This window comes from Uloborus diversus, chromosome 9 (genome assembly GCF_026930045.1).
Source record: "Uloborus diversus isolate 005 chromosome 9, Udiv.v.3.1, whole genome shotgun sequence".
Taxonomy (NCBI): Eukaryota; Metazoa; Arthropoda; class Arachnida; order Araneae; family Uloboridae; genus Uloborus; species Uloborus diversus.
In genome coordinates, this window is record NC_072739.1 from 111,409,564 (window position 1) to 111,424,944 (window position 15,381).

A 15,381-nucleotide genomic window follows, 5' to 3' on the forward strand; every position below is an offset into this window, starting at 1 on the left:
CAGACGAAAATAAAAAGTAATTTCTATCCTTCTGGGGACGCGTTAATTAAGTACTATTAAAAGTTTATCAAGAGAGAACTTTCTGAACGAAAATGTAAATCAAAAAGGCATTATTGTACTTGATTTAATACACTTCAGGTGTGTTTAGCTGTGAAAAATGTATATCAATACCCTGCAGGTTTAATCAAAAATTTTAGTAAATTATCTCTAGAACTTACAATGAAATAATTCATAAATACACATTCTACATTCGAAAACAAACAAGAACAATTTGCGTGTAAAACTGCATTTGCATGTTGAAATTTTACTCTCAGACAAAGTAAAATTCAAAAATAAATTTTAAAAGCAAAGCATGTGACTATAAGTATAAGCGCCATTTTCTTTGCAATTGAATAAAAATACATAATTTACGAGTACATTTTTGAAAAAAAAAAATACGCATCATACTTGTCAAGAAATTTAATCTGCCTGTAGAAATTAAACTGCCAACGTTTTATATTTCAAGTGATATTTCCATGCCATAAAATATCAGAAGTTAGAGCATTTATACAATTCAATTATTTTCCCTAGGTCAATAGCACAAAAAACTTTAAAATATAATTCAATGCGAAAAATAGGATAACTTAAATGCTGCAATTATGCAAATTACGCACAATTTTACTGAATTATTTTGATTTAATCATTTAATATTTCAAGACGTTCTTTTTAGTTATTTGATCAGGCTCCTTTGATAAATTTCACATTCAATTGCCAGTAAGAATTTGATTCTAAAAATTGCTTCTCAACCAACTATGAAAATAAATATTTTATCATCAAATATCTTTTTAAAGACGACTGACGTAAAAAATAAACTAGTTTTCCTAACTAATACACTTTTTAACTAGTCTCTATTGTGATCACAGAAATCCAGCAATTGAATTTTAACTAAAAAAAAGATCTCTCCCATATAATTTCTTCCACTCAAAGCTACCAATTTACCTCCAGAAAATAAACAGAACTTTGTTGGCTTTTGAATGTCTAAAATGAAATCTGGAGGCGAAGTTATTTTTCAACGTTTTTCTTCCGCAAAATGTATTTTTTCGAAAAGCGTCTAGCCAAAGGATAATTCAAAACCTTATTTTTCCATCATTTTCAAAGGAGGAATTGCAATTCTGATGATGGTCAGTGTGATAAACGATGTGCTTGCTTTCAATATCTTTTCGAAAAGGGTATATTCCAGGCAGGTAAGTGGTTTTTCTCTAAGATATTGAAAAGTCTTTTCAAGTTCAACGACACAAGCAAAAATCGAAACAGATACGTGAAAAGACGTTTTCAATATACGAGATTTTTTTATTTTTATATCGCGAAAGAAATAGATTTCAGTAGATAAATAGTCTAGTTTTAGGAGATATGAAAGGCCTATACATTTTTATGGGTTCTTAACCTCTTTACTGGAATCAAATAGGCGAATACTTCTGAAAATTAACTTTTTGTAGTTAACTTTTTATGCAAGAGCTTTGAAATTCCGTTCGGCAAAACTTTTGTGTGACGGGTAGTTGTTTTTTAACTGTTGCCACAAGCAATGAAAAATATTCTTAAAAGTTAGTTTTGTTAATAAACCTAACAAATTAATAAAAAGGCTGAACTGAAGCAAGCATATATTTGCGGATTTAAACTTTTCAAATATTGCACAATTCTTTGTTTTAAGTCAAGTTATATTAGTTTGAAAGCGTAATACACATTGCTTAAGTTCAGTTTTGAAATCAATTTAACTTTCGTTAAAAAATATTTGCTTCATAAATCCTACAATTTTCCATCGTTTTTGAGAACAATTAAAAAACGGATTTCGAGCATTGTTTAGCTTTCTCGTTGTATAAAATCTATTTTCTTCATTAAAATATTCAATTTTGTTGTGAATATACTTAAGTCAGGCGCAGAAAGAACAAATGCGTCACGTGAGAGAAAGCGAGCGGGTGAAGAAACAGTTTAGAATGTAAAAAAAAGGTTAAATTTTCACTTACATCGTGTGTCTTTACAACACACGATTCCTGTTTCTTATTTTCTTAAATCGTCTATTTCAAGAAAAAAACGATTAAAAACATTTTTTTCCTTTCCTTATGGGTCTACGTTAGAGAAGTTGATTTTGGCGCTACGCTTCCCATCAGACGGAAGTGCCTGGGTTGTCTTCGATGCGAAACTGCACTGGGAATTTAATTTTGCCAAGAGACCTCAAAACCAAACGAATACTCCAGGATCTTTTACGTGTCGCAAAATCATACGCCATAGGCACTGACAAATTCCTGCAACTCTAAAATCAAACCGACTGGTCTTTTGGACCGAGAGTTAGAACCTGTGTCCAAAGACGCATGAGGTAAGCGTAAATATTATACTAAGAACATTAAGATTGGTTAAATATATACTTAAAGTTCAGCAATATTTGTTTTGATTTTTTATTTAAAAAAATGTGTTCATTTTTTTTAGTCTTAATTTATCGTACGTTTATTATGAGATTTCCTTGACCAACCATTGGGAGCAGTATATATAAAGAATGGAATTAACATAAATTATTTTAAGCAAATTTGGACTTATCTTAAACGACATTGTTTTTGTTTTTTTCCCCTTTTCGAAAACTTTAGACCTCGTCAAATAGTAATATCTGTTTCTGAGCTAAAAATAAACAAACGATCACTCCTTAGATCTTGGCATGAAAGATAAACATAACCCTGACCGTAGCTGACAACGCTGACAAATTGATTAATGAAGCGGCAATTTGAAAGATAAAACTATTTAATCTGCCAGTGTCAACACTGGTTCGTCACAAAGTTGTTCAACGCAAGTAATTTTCTGCAGGAAACAGAAAATATTTATGCTGCACACAGGATACATATACCTATCACATAATAAATTAATAAGTTTATGACTTTGTTAGCCAATTTTGTCGCTAACAAGGGGATTTTCTGAAAATCTATTACGGAGATGGGGGCTAAATACGCAAGGAATGTGAGAAAGCGAGGGTGGGTTTTGTTCCCAAAACCTAAACCTCATCCATTTTGCAGTGGATTTATTTTGTTCAACGTCATTTGTTTTGCAAGTTCAGCGTTTTTAATCCGCTGCTAATCTTATCATTGTCATTTGCACAATTTTTTTAAAAATTAAATTTTTAGACTCAAAACAAAATCTTTTAATAAGTTTGCTGAAGAAATAAGAAAACAAGGACAAACTATTAGCATTTGGTTTTCCTTTTAAAATAATGAAAGTTGTTACTAAATTTCAAAATGAAGTTTTAAATTTGACTCTAACACTCTAGGGGGCTTTATGAAGGTAAAACTCAGTCCAGAATCCTTAGCTGGAAGCAGGCCCGTCACTTCAATTTTTTTCGGGGAGGGGGAGGGCACGGGTATATACCCAATTTTCCCCTCCCCTCCACCCTCTTATGAACTCCAATGCTTCTTGAAGGACAATGCACTGATTAGAGTGCAGAAACCCTTTGTGACATGGTTTCGTCAAGTCCATAGCTAAATACCTACCAACCTCCGAAGCAACTGCCCAGTTGGCACAGTCTGTTTGGTGAGCGAAGCGAGCCGGAATCTTAGACTCCGAGTGCAATATGATTCATTGATAAATTATTAAAGTAATTATTCTATTATTTAGATAGTGACAGTCTGATTAATTAGTCTGTCCGAAATACAATTTTTACTGTGTACAGTAGTTTCTTTATGTACCTGAGCAAATTTTATTGTTTTTTTTTGTTTAATCCGTACTTCCCATAATTCAGACATCCTGGATCCCCATTAGTCCGGGTAAATGAGTTTCTACTATACTTTAGAGATTATATTTAATGTGCGTTTATATGTTTACTTTTATGCTAAACGGTTAGCAAGTTCCATAGCAGTTCCATATAGATGTTGGATTTTCCCATGTTCTTCAATTCATTTAGAAAACAATTTTTTACTTCCTTTGATAATGGATTTTAAACCTGCGGCAAGTTTTAGTCATCGCTTTTTTTTTTTTTTTTCAAACTTGCCAAGCTTTAAATCCATTATCAAAGAAAGTAAAAAAAAAAATGTTTTCTAAATGAATTGAAGAACATGGGGAAAATCTAACATCTACGTGGAACTGCTATGGAACTTGGTAACCGTTCAGATCTGATTTTTTTTTTTTTTTTTTTTTTTTTTTTTGTCGGCGACACCGTCTACCCCGAATCTCATTTCGACCGAACTTGGCTTCTTTTTCACATTTATGTTTTTTTGGGGTATCATTACTTTTCGAAAAGCTAAATCGAAGATTACGTTCTAATTCAGACAATTATAAATGCAAATGCGTACACAAATATATGATTTCCTCTTTTTTTTTCCTGCTTTCACCATGCACTGATTTGCGGTTTCTCTTTTAGAAGTTTTGAAGATATTTTGATGACTGGGGTCTTGGCGCGATCGCCAATTTTGGGCAATAATCGTCTGCTTTTCTCATTTATCAGTAAGGCCAATGTACATTAGCGCTTGGTCTTTGGCTTCTTTTGAGATCTTTGGCGTTCTCAAATTTGTCGAAAATTAGGAAAACTGCTGACTCATCTCAAAATCTGCCTGGAATTTTAAAATTGTTCGGGGGGGGGGGGGATTATTATAATATAGACCGTAAAATATGCAGAATTGGCGAAAGTATTTCTCAATTGTTGAAATTATTGCTGCCATTTTTGCTCCTCCTGAAAAATTTTGCAATAAATTGAGTTCTAAAGTTTTTATAAATTTTAAAGCTGGTTATTTTTGATTTTGAATGCTTAGCTCTAGATTTGTAATTTTAATTATTTGATGGAACATTTTTCATTTTAACGGAACTTAAAGTATCGTTTAAAGCCCCATTTTGGTTAAAAATTGTTAATTTAAAACTTCATCAACCTTGTTTTGGCAACGTTTGACGAGCCCATTTGTTTTGATTTATTTGGCGAAATATTTTGCAATCGCGTGGTAAAGTGATGCTCATAAAAAATAGCGTAGTTTTTTGTTATTTTAATGAAGTTTTTTGACTTTCTAAACTTTTCCCTATACACGTGAATGAAAATCTACCTTTATGCCAAATTTAAAGTATGAGAGACGCTTGGAAGTTCGTAAACATTTTGATGAGTGAGTGAGTCAGTGTAAAAAAATGACTTTTCAGATCTTAATAATTCCATAACTATAAGAAGTACATTCATGAAATTTAGGATCACAGGTCTGCTACGCAGCTCTATTAGACATACAAAATTTCAAGCACGTAGATTTAATAGTTTTTTAGAAATGAGGGGGCCAAAAGTAACTTGAAATGGTTCGTGTAAAATACACACTGGTAGATGTGTCGCCTGATTTCTGAACTTGGCTGACACACTGGCGTGTGTCTAAATATGCAGTTTGTAGTCACTTCGGTGTGTTTGCTTCTTAATTGAAAGTGTAACAAAAGTTTCTGAACTAACAATTCAAACACTGACCTCGCACGATGCCTAATAGTTTTAAATTCTATACTTTAGCACATATAAATCAAAATTAAAAACTTAGAATAAGCATATATCTATTTGAATGACTTAAAGACCTGTCATGCTATCTCATACATTAAGTACCTGTTACTCCTTTGCAAGCATCATGTGGCAAAATACCCAATTAAGTCTTATAAAATACTATAGGAACTAATTGAAGCTCTGTAGTTGCCTATAACCAAGAAAGTACTCACTCAAGATGTTATTAAATCAGTTTTAAACTTGTAAATGCAGCAATCCGATGGAAAACAAAAATAGGTTTATTTTTTCGGTATTCGCAAATGTGGGACTTTTTTTTCTCTTTTTGGAGCAATCACTAGTTCTTATTGTTCTCATTTGACCGTCTTTGATGTCCGTGCCTTTTTCAACCCCCACCGTCTCCTGCAGGTGCGACTCCGTCCCCCGGTAGCCGCTCCTAGTCGGTGGCGTCCATATCCTACACACATACACGCTCATACGCATACGAACTCACACACATACACACGCCAACGTGCATACACACAGGTCTACGCACACACAAAAGCCTACACATACCCAACTGTACACACGTAACCGATCAAGAAAAGGGACAGGAGCCGTTTCTAGAAACAAGTGAATAGGGTAGTAACCAATAAGTAGGGTTCTGTCGCAACTCGTGATTGCGAAAAATATAATTTGAATTCAAAATTTCAGAATTCAAATTAATTATAAACTTAAAGTTTTTTTTAAAGTTTAGTTCGCTTGAAAGTACTCATTTCTTTTAATTCAATGACATATCAAGTTTTACTACTACTTAAATAACAGTGAGGCATTTTCTTTTTTTGTTTAGTTTGCTTGAAAAGAAGAACTTCTTTTAATTCTGTAACGTATCAGGTTTTACTACTACTTAAATAATATTTTTAATACTAAATATATACTACTAAATAATACTACTACTAAAATAATATTTTTACAATATATTTATCATTGTTTTGGGACATACGTGTATGACAATTTAACTCTCAATTATCAAAAAAAAAAGATGAAATAATCAATATCAAAACTGTCCCCATGCACAAAACAAAGACTCCTTTTTGTTGAAAAAAAGCCCCTAAGTTCCTGGTTGTTAAATATTCATCAAAGCTACTACAACTTACATCATTTACCGATTCCGAAATCAAATAAGCAGCCTAATAGCTTGCAGCACCTATAATACAAAAACCATATTATGCTGCATATCCGTTACCATAAGCATTAATATTTTATGTACTTGCTCAGAATAATCATATTCAGTATTTTTAGTGTCATTACTAATTCCACATTACCACACCAAAAAAATCTAAGCGGGAAAAAAAGAAAATCCCGGCTCCCTGAATACGGCCTCAACATTATCTGGTTCAGCATGAAAACTTATACGTAATAGATCACTTATCTCGCCCCTCGATACCTAAAACTAGGCCCCTGAAGATATCGCTTGTAGCTTCGCTTAATTGTGTTTGTATTATCTCGAAGATTTTCCGAGAAATCATTTGTTTTCGCCACACGCATTAACACTCTTTAAAGCAAAGTTTGCACGAGAACGTCGTTCGAAGTATTGTGGTGAAACGTGATAAATTAAGGCAATCGACTGGGAAGTATTTTTAGAGTTATCTTTAATACGGAAAAATTCTGCTTTGGCTTTTAAAAAAATTTTATTTGAAAGAAAACTATATCCGAACTTTAGTGTTGTGTAATTTTTGCTTGAAGACAGCGCACTAATCAAAATAAAATATTTTTAATTCTCTTTAATAACATTTTGTAGGAAACGGTTTGATACGATCAAACTTCAGGGACGACGAGAGGCCATGTCAGCCTATTTGGAAACTAGGGGCCCGTCCCATGAACGAACCCGGCTTGGAATCGGAGTGGTGCAAATTTGGCAAATTTTAGGGGTGGAGGGGTGCCCGGCGATCAAACTGGCAAGCAGATCACTTTGGCTCTCGGTGGCACTATCAAGCTTTAAGAATATTTTCACCAGTTTCTTCAATTTCAACAAGGTAATCTCCTTAATATTTTTTTACAACTGTTCTATATGCGAAAACTATATACGAACTTCACCATTTTTATATATTACTGCTTGAAAAAAGAATTACGATAAATATTTGCCGGGCTAAAATTAAAGAAGTTGGTAAAAAAGTTTTCTCAAAGCTTAAAGTTCACATTTAGTTTATTTCACAAATTGAACAATTTTAGTAAAATATTCGAAAAATTATTTCACAAAACTATGAAGATAAAAGTGTGATACGATCAAGCTTTAAGAAAACTTTTAAGCATCAGCTTTTCAAGTTTTGACACAGCAATTACATAACGCAGATGCTTCAAATTTAAATAGTACTCGTATTACTCTCTCTTACTATCAATTTTAATCTATGCTCCAGTAATCCTTAATTGAATGACTACTGTATCGAGCGTCTACTGCTCTAAAGTTAAAAAATAAGTGCATCACGATGTAACATATTCTATAATTCTACACCGTAGGGTAGACCAACCAGTGAGTGCATGAACGCTTGAGCGAGATTTTAGTTTCAATAAGATATAGAATTTTTAAAAACTGTAGCATTTTTGGCAGATAATAGTAAACTTTTTTTGATAGATATAACTGCTTTTTAAAATAAGTTAACATTCAATTTTCGTTACGTCAACCCGATTTACTTAAGTAAAAAAGTAATTATTATTTGTAAATTAAATAGAAACATAAATTGCTCGTTAAAAGCTTTGATGACGCCAAACACGTTGGAGAAAATATTACAGTTGACCAGTAGTTCATGTTTAAAAAAAAACTAACAATTTAAGTTTTAATTAGAAATACCAACTTGCAAATACATTTGAATTCGCCGTTCTTTACAACCGTGAATATTTTGCCAACGCAACTAGAAATATTTTTGCCTTCCTAAGATTTAAAAAAAAAAGTGTTTTGAAAAAGAAAATAAGCGAATAAATGAACAAATTCTACAAATGGAGTGCAATAAGCAGAAGTCTGACCAAATGTAATTGCTGGTTAAGTATAAAAAATAGAGACTTTGAAACATAAAAGTAAAAAAAAAAAAAAAATTATTGTGCATTGCACGACAAAAAAAAAAAAAAAAAATCATTTAACATCATAGTCGAAAATATTTTTAATGCTTCTTCAATGATTTTTCACGCATTAAAAATCGGAAATATGTCCTAAAAATTTAGTAAAGAAAATTTTCAAGCTTTACATAAAAAATATAAAAAAATGCATTGCGAAAAATGGAAAAAAAAAATCAGCAATAGGAATTTTTAAAATACTAAATTTGAATATTTTTCAACTTCTTATAAACTAAAAACTATCAAACATTCTAAAAGTTCAAAAATTAAAATAGTACGCATCCCTTCTTTCACTGCCATGTAACATTTCATCCTTAGAAAGATAGTATTTCATAAAATTGATAACTAGCTGTTTTCGTATATGTCACTGCCCCAATATTAATGTCCCTCCTCTAAACAATATCAAGGCGTATTTTCCCGCCTTTAAAAATATCCCAGCAATATCTCATTAATTCGAATGTTACGCGTAAAAGTAATAAACATTTTCATAGAAAATCAATGCTTGTTTGAAATAATTATTTATTGCATAATTATTAACTTAGTTCGACTACTGTGTTAGATTTGTTTAATCCTATGCACATTTCACAAATAATAATAAAACCCGTTAATTTTGCATAAACTAATGGATTTTCACAAATGTAAAGGTACGAGAACTGTACATTAAATAAAAATGTCACTCTCCAAAAAAAAAAAAAAAAAAGAACAGGGAACCTATATACTTCAGAGCCCATTAACTATGCGCAAATAGTAAAATTCCGTCAAAACAATCAAAAATTCCCAAGTTAAAGAGAGAAGTACGATTACTGAGTTCCCTAAAGTTCCCATGCAAATTAAGTCCTGATTATCTCTCAAGTTTTGTTTGCCTAATAGCATCGCTATTATAATACATATAACAGATGAAATTGGGCGTGTTGTAACAGATTGAATTCATCGCTTATATAATCAAAATTTCAATGGTAAATTTAATATTATTGATATTAAAACATAAATGATTTTAGCGTTGACGAAGTTCAGTGCGCAAAAGCATTAATTTAGGCTACATTCGGAAACAGGCATCGGTCGCACCGATGCCACCGCAAGCAGTCGAAACATTTGATTCCGAATACAAAACGTATTGGTACTCGATCGTTTCTGAACGCCGGTGCGACTTCCGAATGCAGCCTTAGAATGCATTAATAAAATGATATTGATAATGTGAGGATCGTGTCCAGTGGCGGCGCGTGGAAGGGGCCAAAGTGGGCCCGGGCCCCTTCACTTTTTTCGGACAATAGTTTATAACTCTTTATTTATTTTCCTTTTTTTTACTAAAATCTTTTCTTTTCGTGCGTACGTGTTTGAAATTTAAAAAAAAAAAAGGATTGTACCGTATTTTCCTGCGTATAATCCGCGGATTATCTTTTTTAAGTGTTAAAAAAGTAACCTGTATTTTTTCCTTCAACACCAACGCATTGAACCTCAATATTTACAGCAGGATTCGCTGAGACCGTTACCTTGCCTTTCTGTTGTTTATTTTACACAGCTTCAATATTCTTCTTACGCGATTCAGCCTGTGTAAAATAAACAACATGCCGTAAAAGAAGCCTTCCTTTGCACAAGATTAGCTGGTTTGCTCCTTTCTTGACTTAGTCTTCAAGTAATTAGCGTACTATAACGACAATTTAGAGAAGAAATCATTATTTTTTATATTATTTTTCGGAAAAAACCTCAAAAGGTATTGTTTCATGTTTTTAATTTAGTTACTAAAATTTTGTTAATTCAGAACTTCATTTTTCTGCATTGTATTGTCCGCGGATTATACGAAGATTTTATTTTTTTCTTCAGTCCGATTTTAGGAACCCCTTCCCGCAAAAATCTTTAAAGTTTGTCTACAATTGTGTTTCCGAAAATTTGAAGGGGGAGGAGAGGAATTGATTTCTATTTATTTTTCAAAAAAAGAAAAAAAAAACGATCAGGGAGAGTCCCGAAGCTCCATCCCATATGGCCTATAACCGCGTTTTAAAGCTTCAATTTCTACAAATTTCCGCGGAGTCTCCTGTACCGTTCTTTCCCCTATCATCACCAAAGACCGTCTAAAATTGCGTTTTTAAAACTACAAGTTTCAAAATTGAAAGATTTGATGAGCAAATCAAATTGATGGGATTTGATTCCCTAATGTGCTCCACTACTCCCCCCCCCCCCAAAAAAAAATCTAGTTGTGCTACTGTGTGTGTTGTGTTGTATGTATGTGTGTGCATACACGTATCGTTACAATATTATTTTTTTAATTAAAAAAATGTCTTCCCATTGTTTAACAGAAATTATTAATTGTTTTAAATTACTGCTCACATGTAGTGTTAAAGAAAATACGACAAGTTATCAATAATTTGAAAAAAAAAAAAATTCTCTGTGTCTGATAAAAATTCGAATATGTCCCATGGGCGTCTGCAGATTCATATGCAGAAGGGTACACCCACATATAAAACGCTAAAATTATTTTTTACTAGTCTTTTAAGTAATTTATTTTTAGTTTTAAAAATTTAGTTTATCAATTTTTATTTTATTTATTTTAAAGCGAATACTGAGATGTATTTTCATCTTTGTTAAAATTAGTAAATTTATAATTTTTTCATATTTCTCTGATCACAATATTTTTGCACTTTTGCAATTCGGCCTTGCTTAAAATAAAATTAATTTTACTCATTCAAAATAATTAGTTATTAAAAGATTAAAAATAATATTTTTATTAAATATATTAGATTAATATTTCTTTTAAAAGTATATTTATTTATTTGGAACAGAAAGGAGGTGAAAGGGATCCCCCTCCCCTCCTCCTCCGAAGTCCTTCCTTGCAGCCCCTACCGGTGCTGCAAGGGAGGCGTACGGCAGCGCCGGAAAGCGTACTGGACATAAATAATTTTCGTGATGTAATTGTAACTTTTCCCTATCTGCTTATAGTTAGTTGAATTTTATTTTTGAAAGTCAGAGGGGAGAGTGCACCACCGTACCGGTAATCATGGACATAAACATGATAGTTAATATCGTTCGTGATTTACTTTGTAATTTAAGTATTTCGTAGCTTATCCTGCGTTTAAATGAATTTAATTTATTTATTTAACGCAATTATTTTAAGAAAGAATAATTTTTTTAAGAAAGTTTATATTAAAAAAATACTTTTAAAAGAGGGGTAGGCGAGTGCACCCATGATCCGGCCCCCTCACTTTTTCAAAGCACGAATCGCCACTGATTGTGTCCAAGACTAGGATTGTCGTTAAAAACTAAAAGTGCATCAATGAAATGTATTGAAAGGTTTGTCTCGCAGAAAGTATCTCCATTATCAAAAAATAAGGATGCATCTATATTTCGAATCAAACAAATTTGATGTTATGCATTATATTTAAAAAATGAAACTAACTATACTAGAGGTATCCAGAGTGGATGCCGCAGGGAGTGGAGAAGAATGCCGTGAAATGTCAGCGGTATCAATGTTTATAATCCTGGTAGCTCGAATTAATGGAAGTACGAATTAAATGAAATTATAACCTATAAATTGAGACCAATGAACACTGCTGGGGACAGGTAAGCAGCAGCATCTGCAGAAATGAGTTTTCGAGATATTTCAAGAAACACGTTTTGGATTCACTACTAACAATAGGAAAGTTTTGAAATTAGACTTTTTTTCGGAAACTAAATAAGCAAGCTTGTACAATAAAGCTAACGTACAATAGAAGAGAAAAAAAGCAAAAAATGAAAAAACTGCAGCTGCTCACTCCCTTTTACCTACCCACGGCTGTACACGGATTGTACACAGGGCAGTAATGATAGTATTTTGATTTCAAGAAAATCAAATGTAAAAAACTCATAAGAGAAAATTACGAAAACGGCTTACAAAAATATATGATTGCACTAACTTGCCTTTTACTTACGCAGTATGCACATTTAAATAGCTGCTCAGATTAAGCGAAGTCAGGTTTAATAGGCTCTGGATTAATGAAGGTTGACAGTGATACGCTACAAAGTGGTTAAAAAGATTTTTAAAAATAAGTTTTTACAAAAGAACATCTAATGCGACGCTAATAAAATAAGACATGAGGGAGAGGACGCTGCTACGCAAGTCATAAGTTGAGTCACACCCATTATCCTTGGCAAAAACATTCAATATTAGTGGCTGCTTTACACAAAAACTGGTCGATGACTAATTTAGAGCAGGAGCATATAATTGGAATTTATTTCGGGTGGAACCGAAGCCAAATATTACGAGAACATTCGAAATTTAAGTTTGAAAATATAAAATTCTTTATTGACGCATGGAAGTTTTAAATTTATTCCTGAGGGACCGGTACGCCCTTGATTAAGTAAATCGGAAAAATAAGTAAAAATGAAGGTAAAATTCTAATTTATTGTACGATCATCAATGTTTTACATTTTTAGAAAATCGCCTGCTTGCTGATTATGCTTGCTGCTTCAGAAATCGGCTTTAAAAAAATTAACCGTGTGAATACAAAATGCAAAGTAGTTTCTTAAATGTAATCCTTCTTTTAATCAAGTATTTTGATTTAAAGTATGAATAAGTGAAACAAGACCAAAATAACAAAGGAATCGTTGTGTAAACATTTGTTTTTATTTTGTTAAAACCGCGGCAAATTTATTTAAAATGCAACGTAATAACAATGAATAAATTATGAAGTATCTACAATCGGACTGTGTCATTTATAAGCTTTAAATCTTTAAGTAATCGAAATGATTGTTGGAGGGATAATCTTTGCTAAGGAGCATCCACATTCACATAGGAAAAGAAGACTTGTAAAAACGCCCCCCTCTAAAAATTTCAATAATAATCTGCGCTTCATCCTACTCTCGTAGGCACCCAACGCCCCCTTATGATTGCAAACCTAACTCCGGAATTTCAATTATTGCAAGTAGATCTAGCAAGAAATCTTAGTAAACCAGATAAGAGTGAAAATGAAATTCATTATATTTCTGAGACTTCGTCAGCACTATCCAAAAGATCAAATACTAGCATAAAATACAAAAAGCAGGAAACGTCTCAAAAAGAAAGAACATAACTGGCAATAAAAATGATTGTGTCCTACCTTTTTCAATGACCCTGTTGTGATGCGGGTTGACAGCATGGGCAACTATAAAAACTGCCGACATTAAGTAGATGATGATCATCATTCGACGAGTCCTTTTCTCGCCCTTTATGATGTTCCTGGTCGTCATGATGAGCAACAAAATCCAGAGAATTGATATCGGTGATTATCGATGATAAGAGCTTGTACGGAAGATCAAACAAACACTAAATACACGTTGTAACTATACAATACTGAGCAATTTCAGGTGATTTTAACGGTCGTTAAGTACCATTAACGATTATTTTTGTCTTCTACTTTTGTGGTAGCTACTATTACTTCCTACGGATAAAAGAAATTATGTGGTTTTGATTTGGTAACACGCTATTACATTCAGAAAAAGGCAGAGGATTATTTTTTCGTGAAGAAACTATTGCAGGTGTCATCGGATGCACGGCAGAAACCGAACACCAAGTTGGGCATTTGCTTCCATAATTGACAAACATTCAGAATAACTTTCAAAGGTTAAGAATCGCAAATCAGGATAATTGCACACAAAAATTCGGTTCAATGCACAGTGACAAAAGAATCTGACGCACACTACATTTCTTGGAACGATTAGGAACTTCAACAACTCTCATTAACGCTGTCTTGTGGACGAACAGTAAACACACAGTATTTTCTTCCAAAGAAATAACGCGCACTTTTAAATAAACTGGAGATCAATATTTAACTCAGACCTTCCACAACTAGAAGCAAAGAAAACAGATCAAGCTTTCTGCATCGGAACAAGTATTCGGACATGCCAAACTTTACACACGCCGTCACGACATCTTCAGAACACGATCGTCTGTCATCCCCGCTCTAATCCTTTCCCTGGAATGAGAAGCCAAAGCTCTTGTTCTGCTTTTTAAACAGGACGCCGTAGATTGCGCAGTGCACTTGCGCACGGGTGGTTCCTGCTCAATCTCAAAGTCCAGTTGCTCTCTCTCCCTCTCTCCTCTCTCTCTCTCCCGCTTTCTAGTTTTTCTTTCTTTATTTTTTTCCTTCTCGTCTGCTTTCCCCTATCTCACTCTCCCCGATGTACGAAGTTGATAGAGGCCGACGGAATGTTTACGACAGACGAAAAAGGCGTGTTGATCCTCGCACACTAGCCGCTTGCAACCTTGTTATCTGACGTACACTGTCTGAAAAAAATAAAACACAAATGTAAGGTCATCTGCATGTTTGATTCAAAAGAGAGAGAGAAAAAAGCGATGAATGAATGGATTTTTTTTTCTATTTTTACTATAGATTATTAAGTTCTATTTTAGGTGTATTGGTCCTGGGCTAATAATGGGAAAGGAACATATTTATTTCAAGCAGGGGCGTCCTGAACTTAATTTTTTTGGCGAGAGGAAAGTCTCAATTTGCCGAAGGAAATTACGCCGAATGACGATAATTTTGCCGAATGATACTCTAAATTGCGCCAAATGGAACTCCAAATTGCGCCGAATGATGGTAATTTTGCCGAATAAAACTCCAAGTTGCGCCGAATGATGGTAATTTTGCTCGATGGAACTCCAAAACTCGCCGACTGATGATAATTTTGCCGAATCGTCAGACACAAATCGCCGAATAAGGAAATTTTTGGGAAGTCACACTGACCTCCCATCGGGGGCACCCCTGATAATAAGCAGCGCAACTGCAATGGCTGCGTTAGGTTGTTTGATGAAAAAAATAGAAACAGGAAAATGCATTTGCAATAATGTGATTTTCATTTGCAGTAATGTGATTTTTTTA

The 15,381-nt window shown here is 33.3% G+C and overlaps 1 protein-coding gene across 1 annotated transcript in view; it reads right to left on the bottom strand.

Moving 5' to 3' along the window:
• LOC129229540 (semaphorin-2A-like) overlaps window positions 1-14,749 on the bottom strand; it is a 652,526-nt gene extending 637,777 nt beyond the window's left edge. Inside the window, exon 1 of the mRNA XM_054863862.1 lies at window positions 13,621-14,749. Within this exon, the coding sequence (XP_054719837.1) occupies window positions 13,621-13,750 (130 nt within the window). The 5' untranslated portion in view covers window positions 13,751-14,749. The remainder of the gene's footprint in view (window positions 1-13,620) is intronic.
• Window positions 14,750-15,381: the final 632 nt, after the last annotated feature.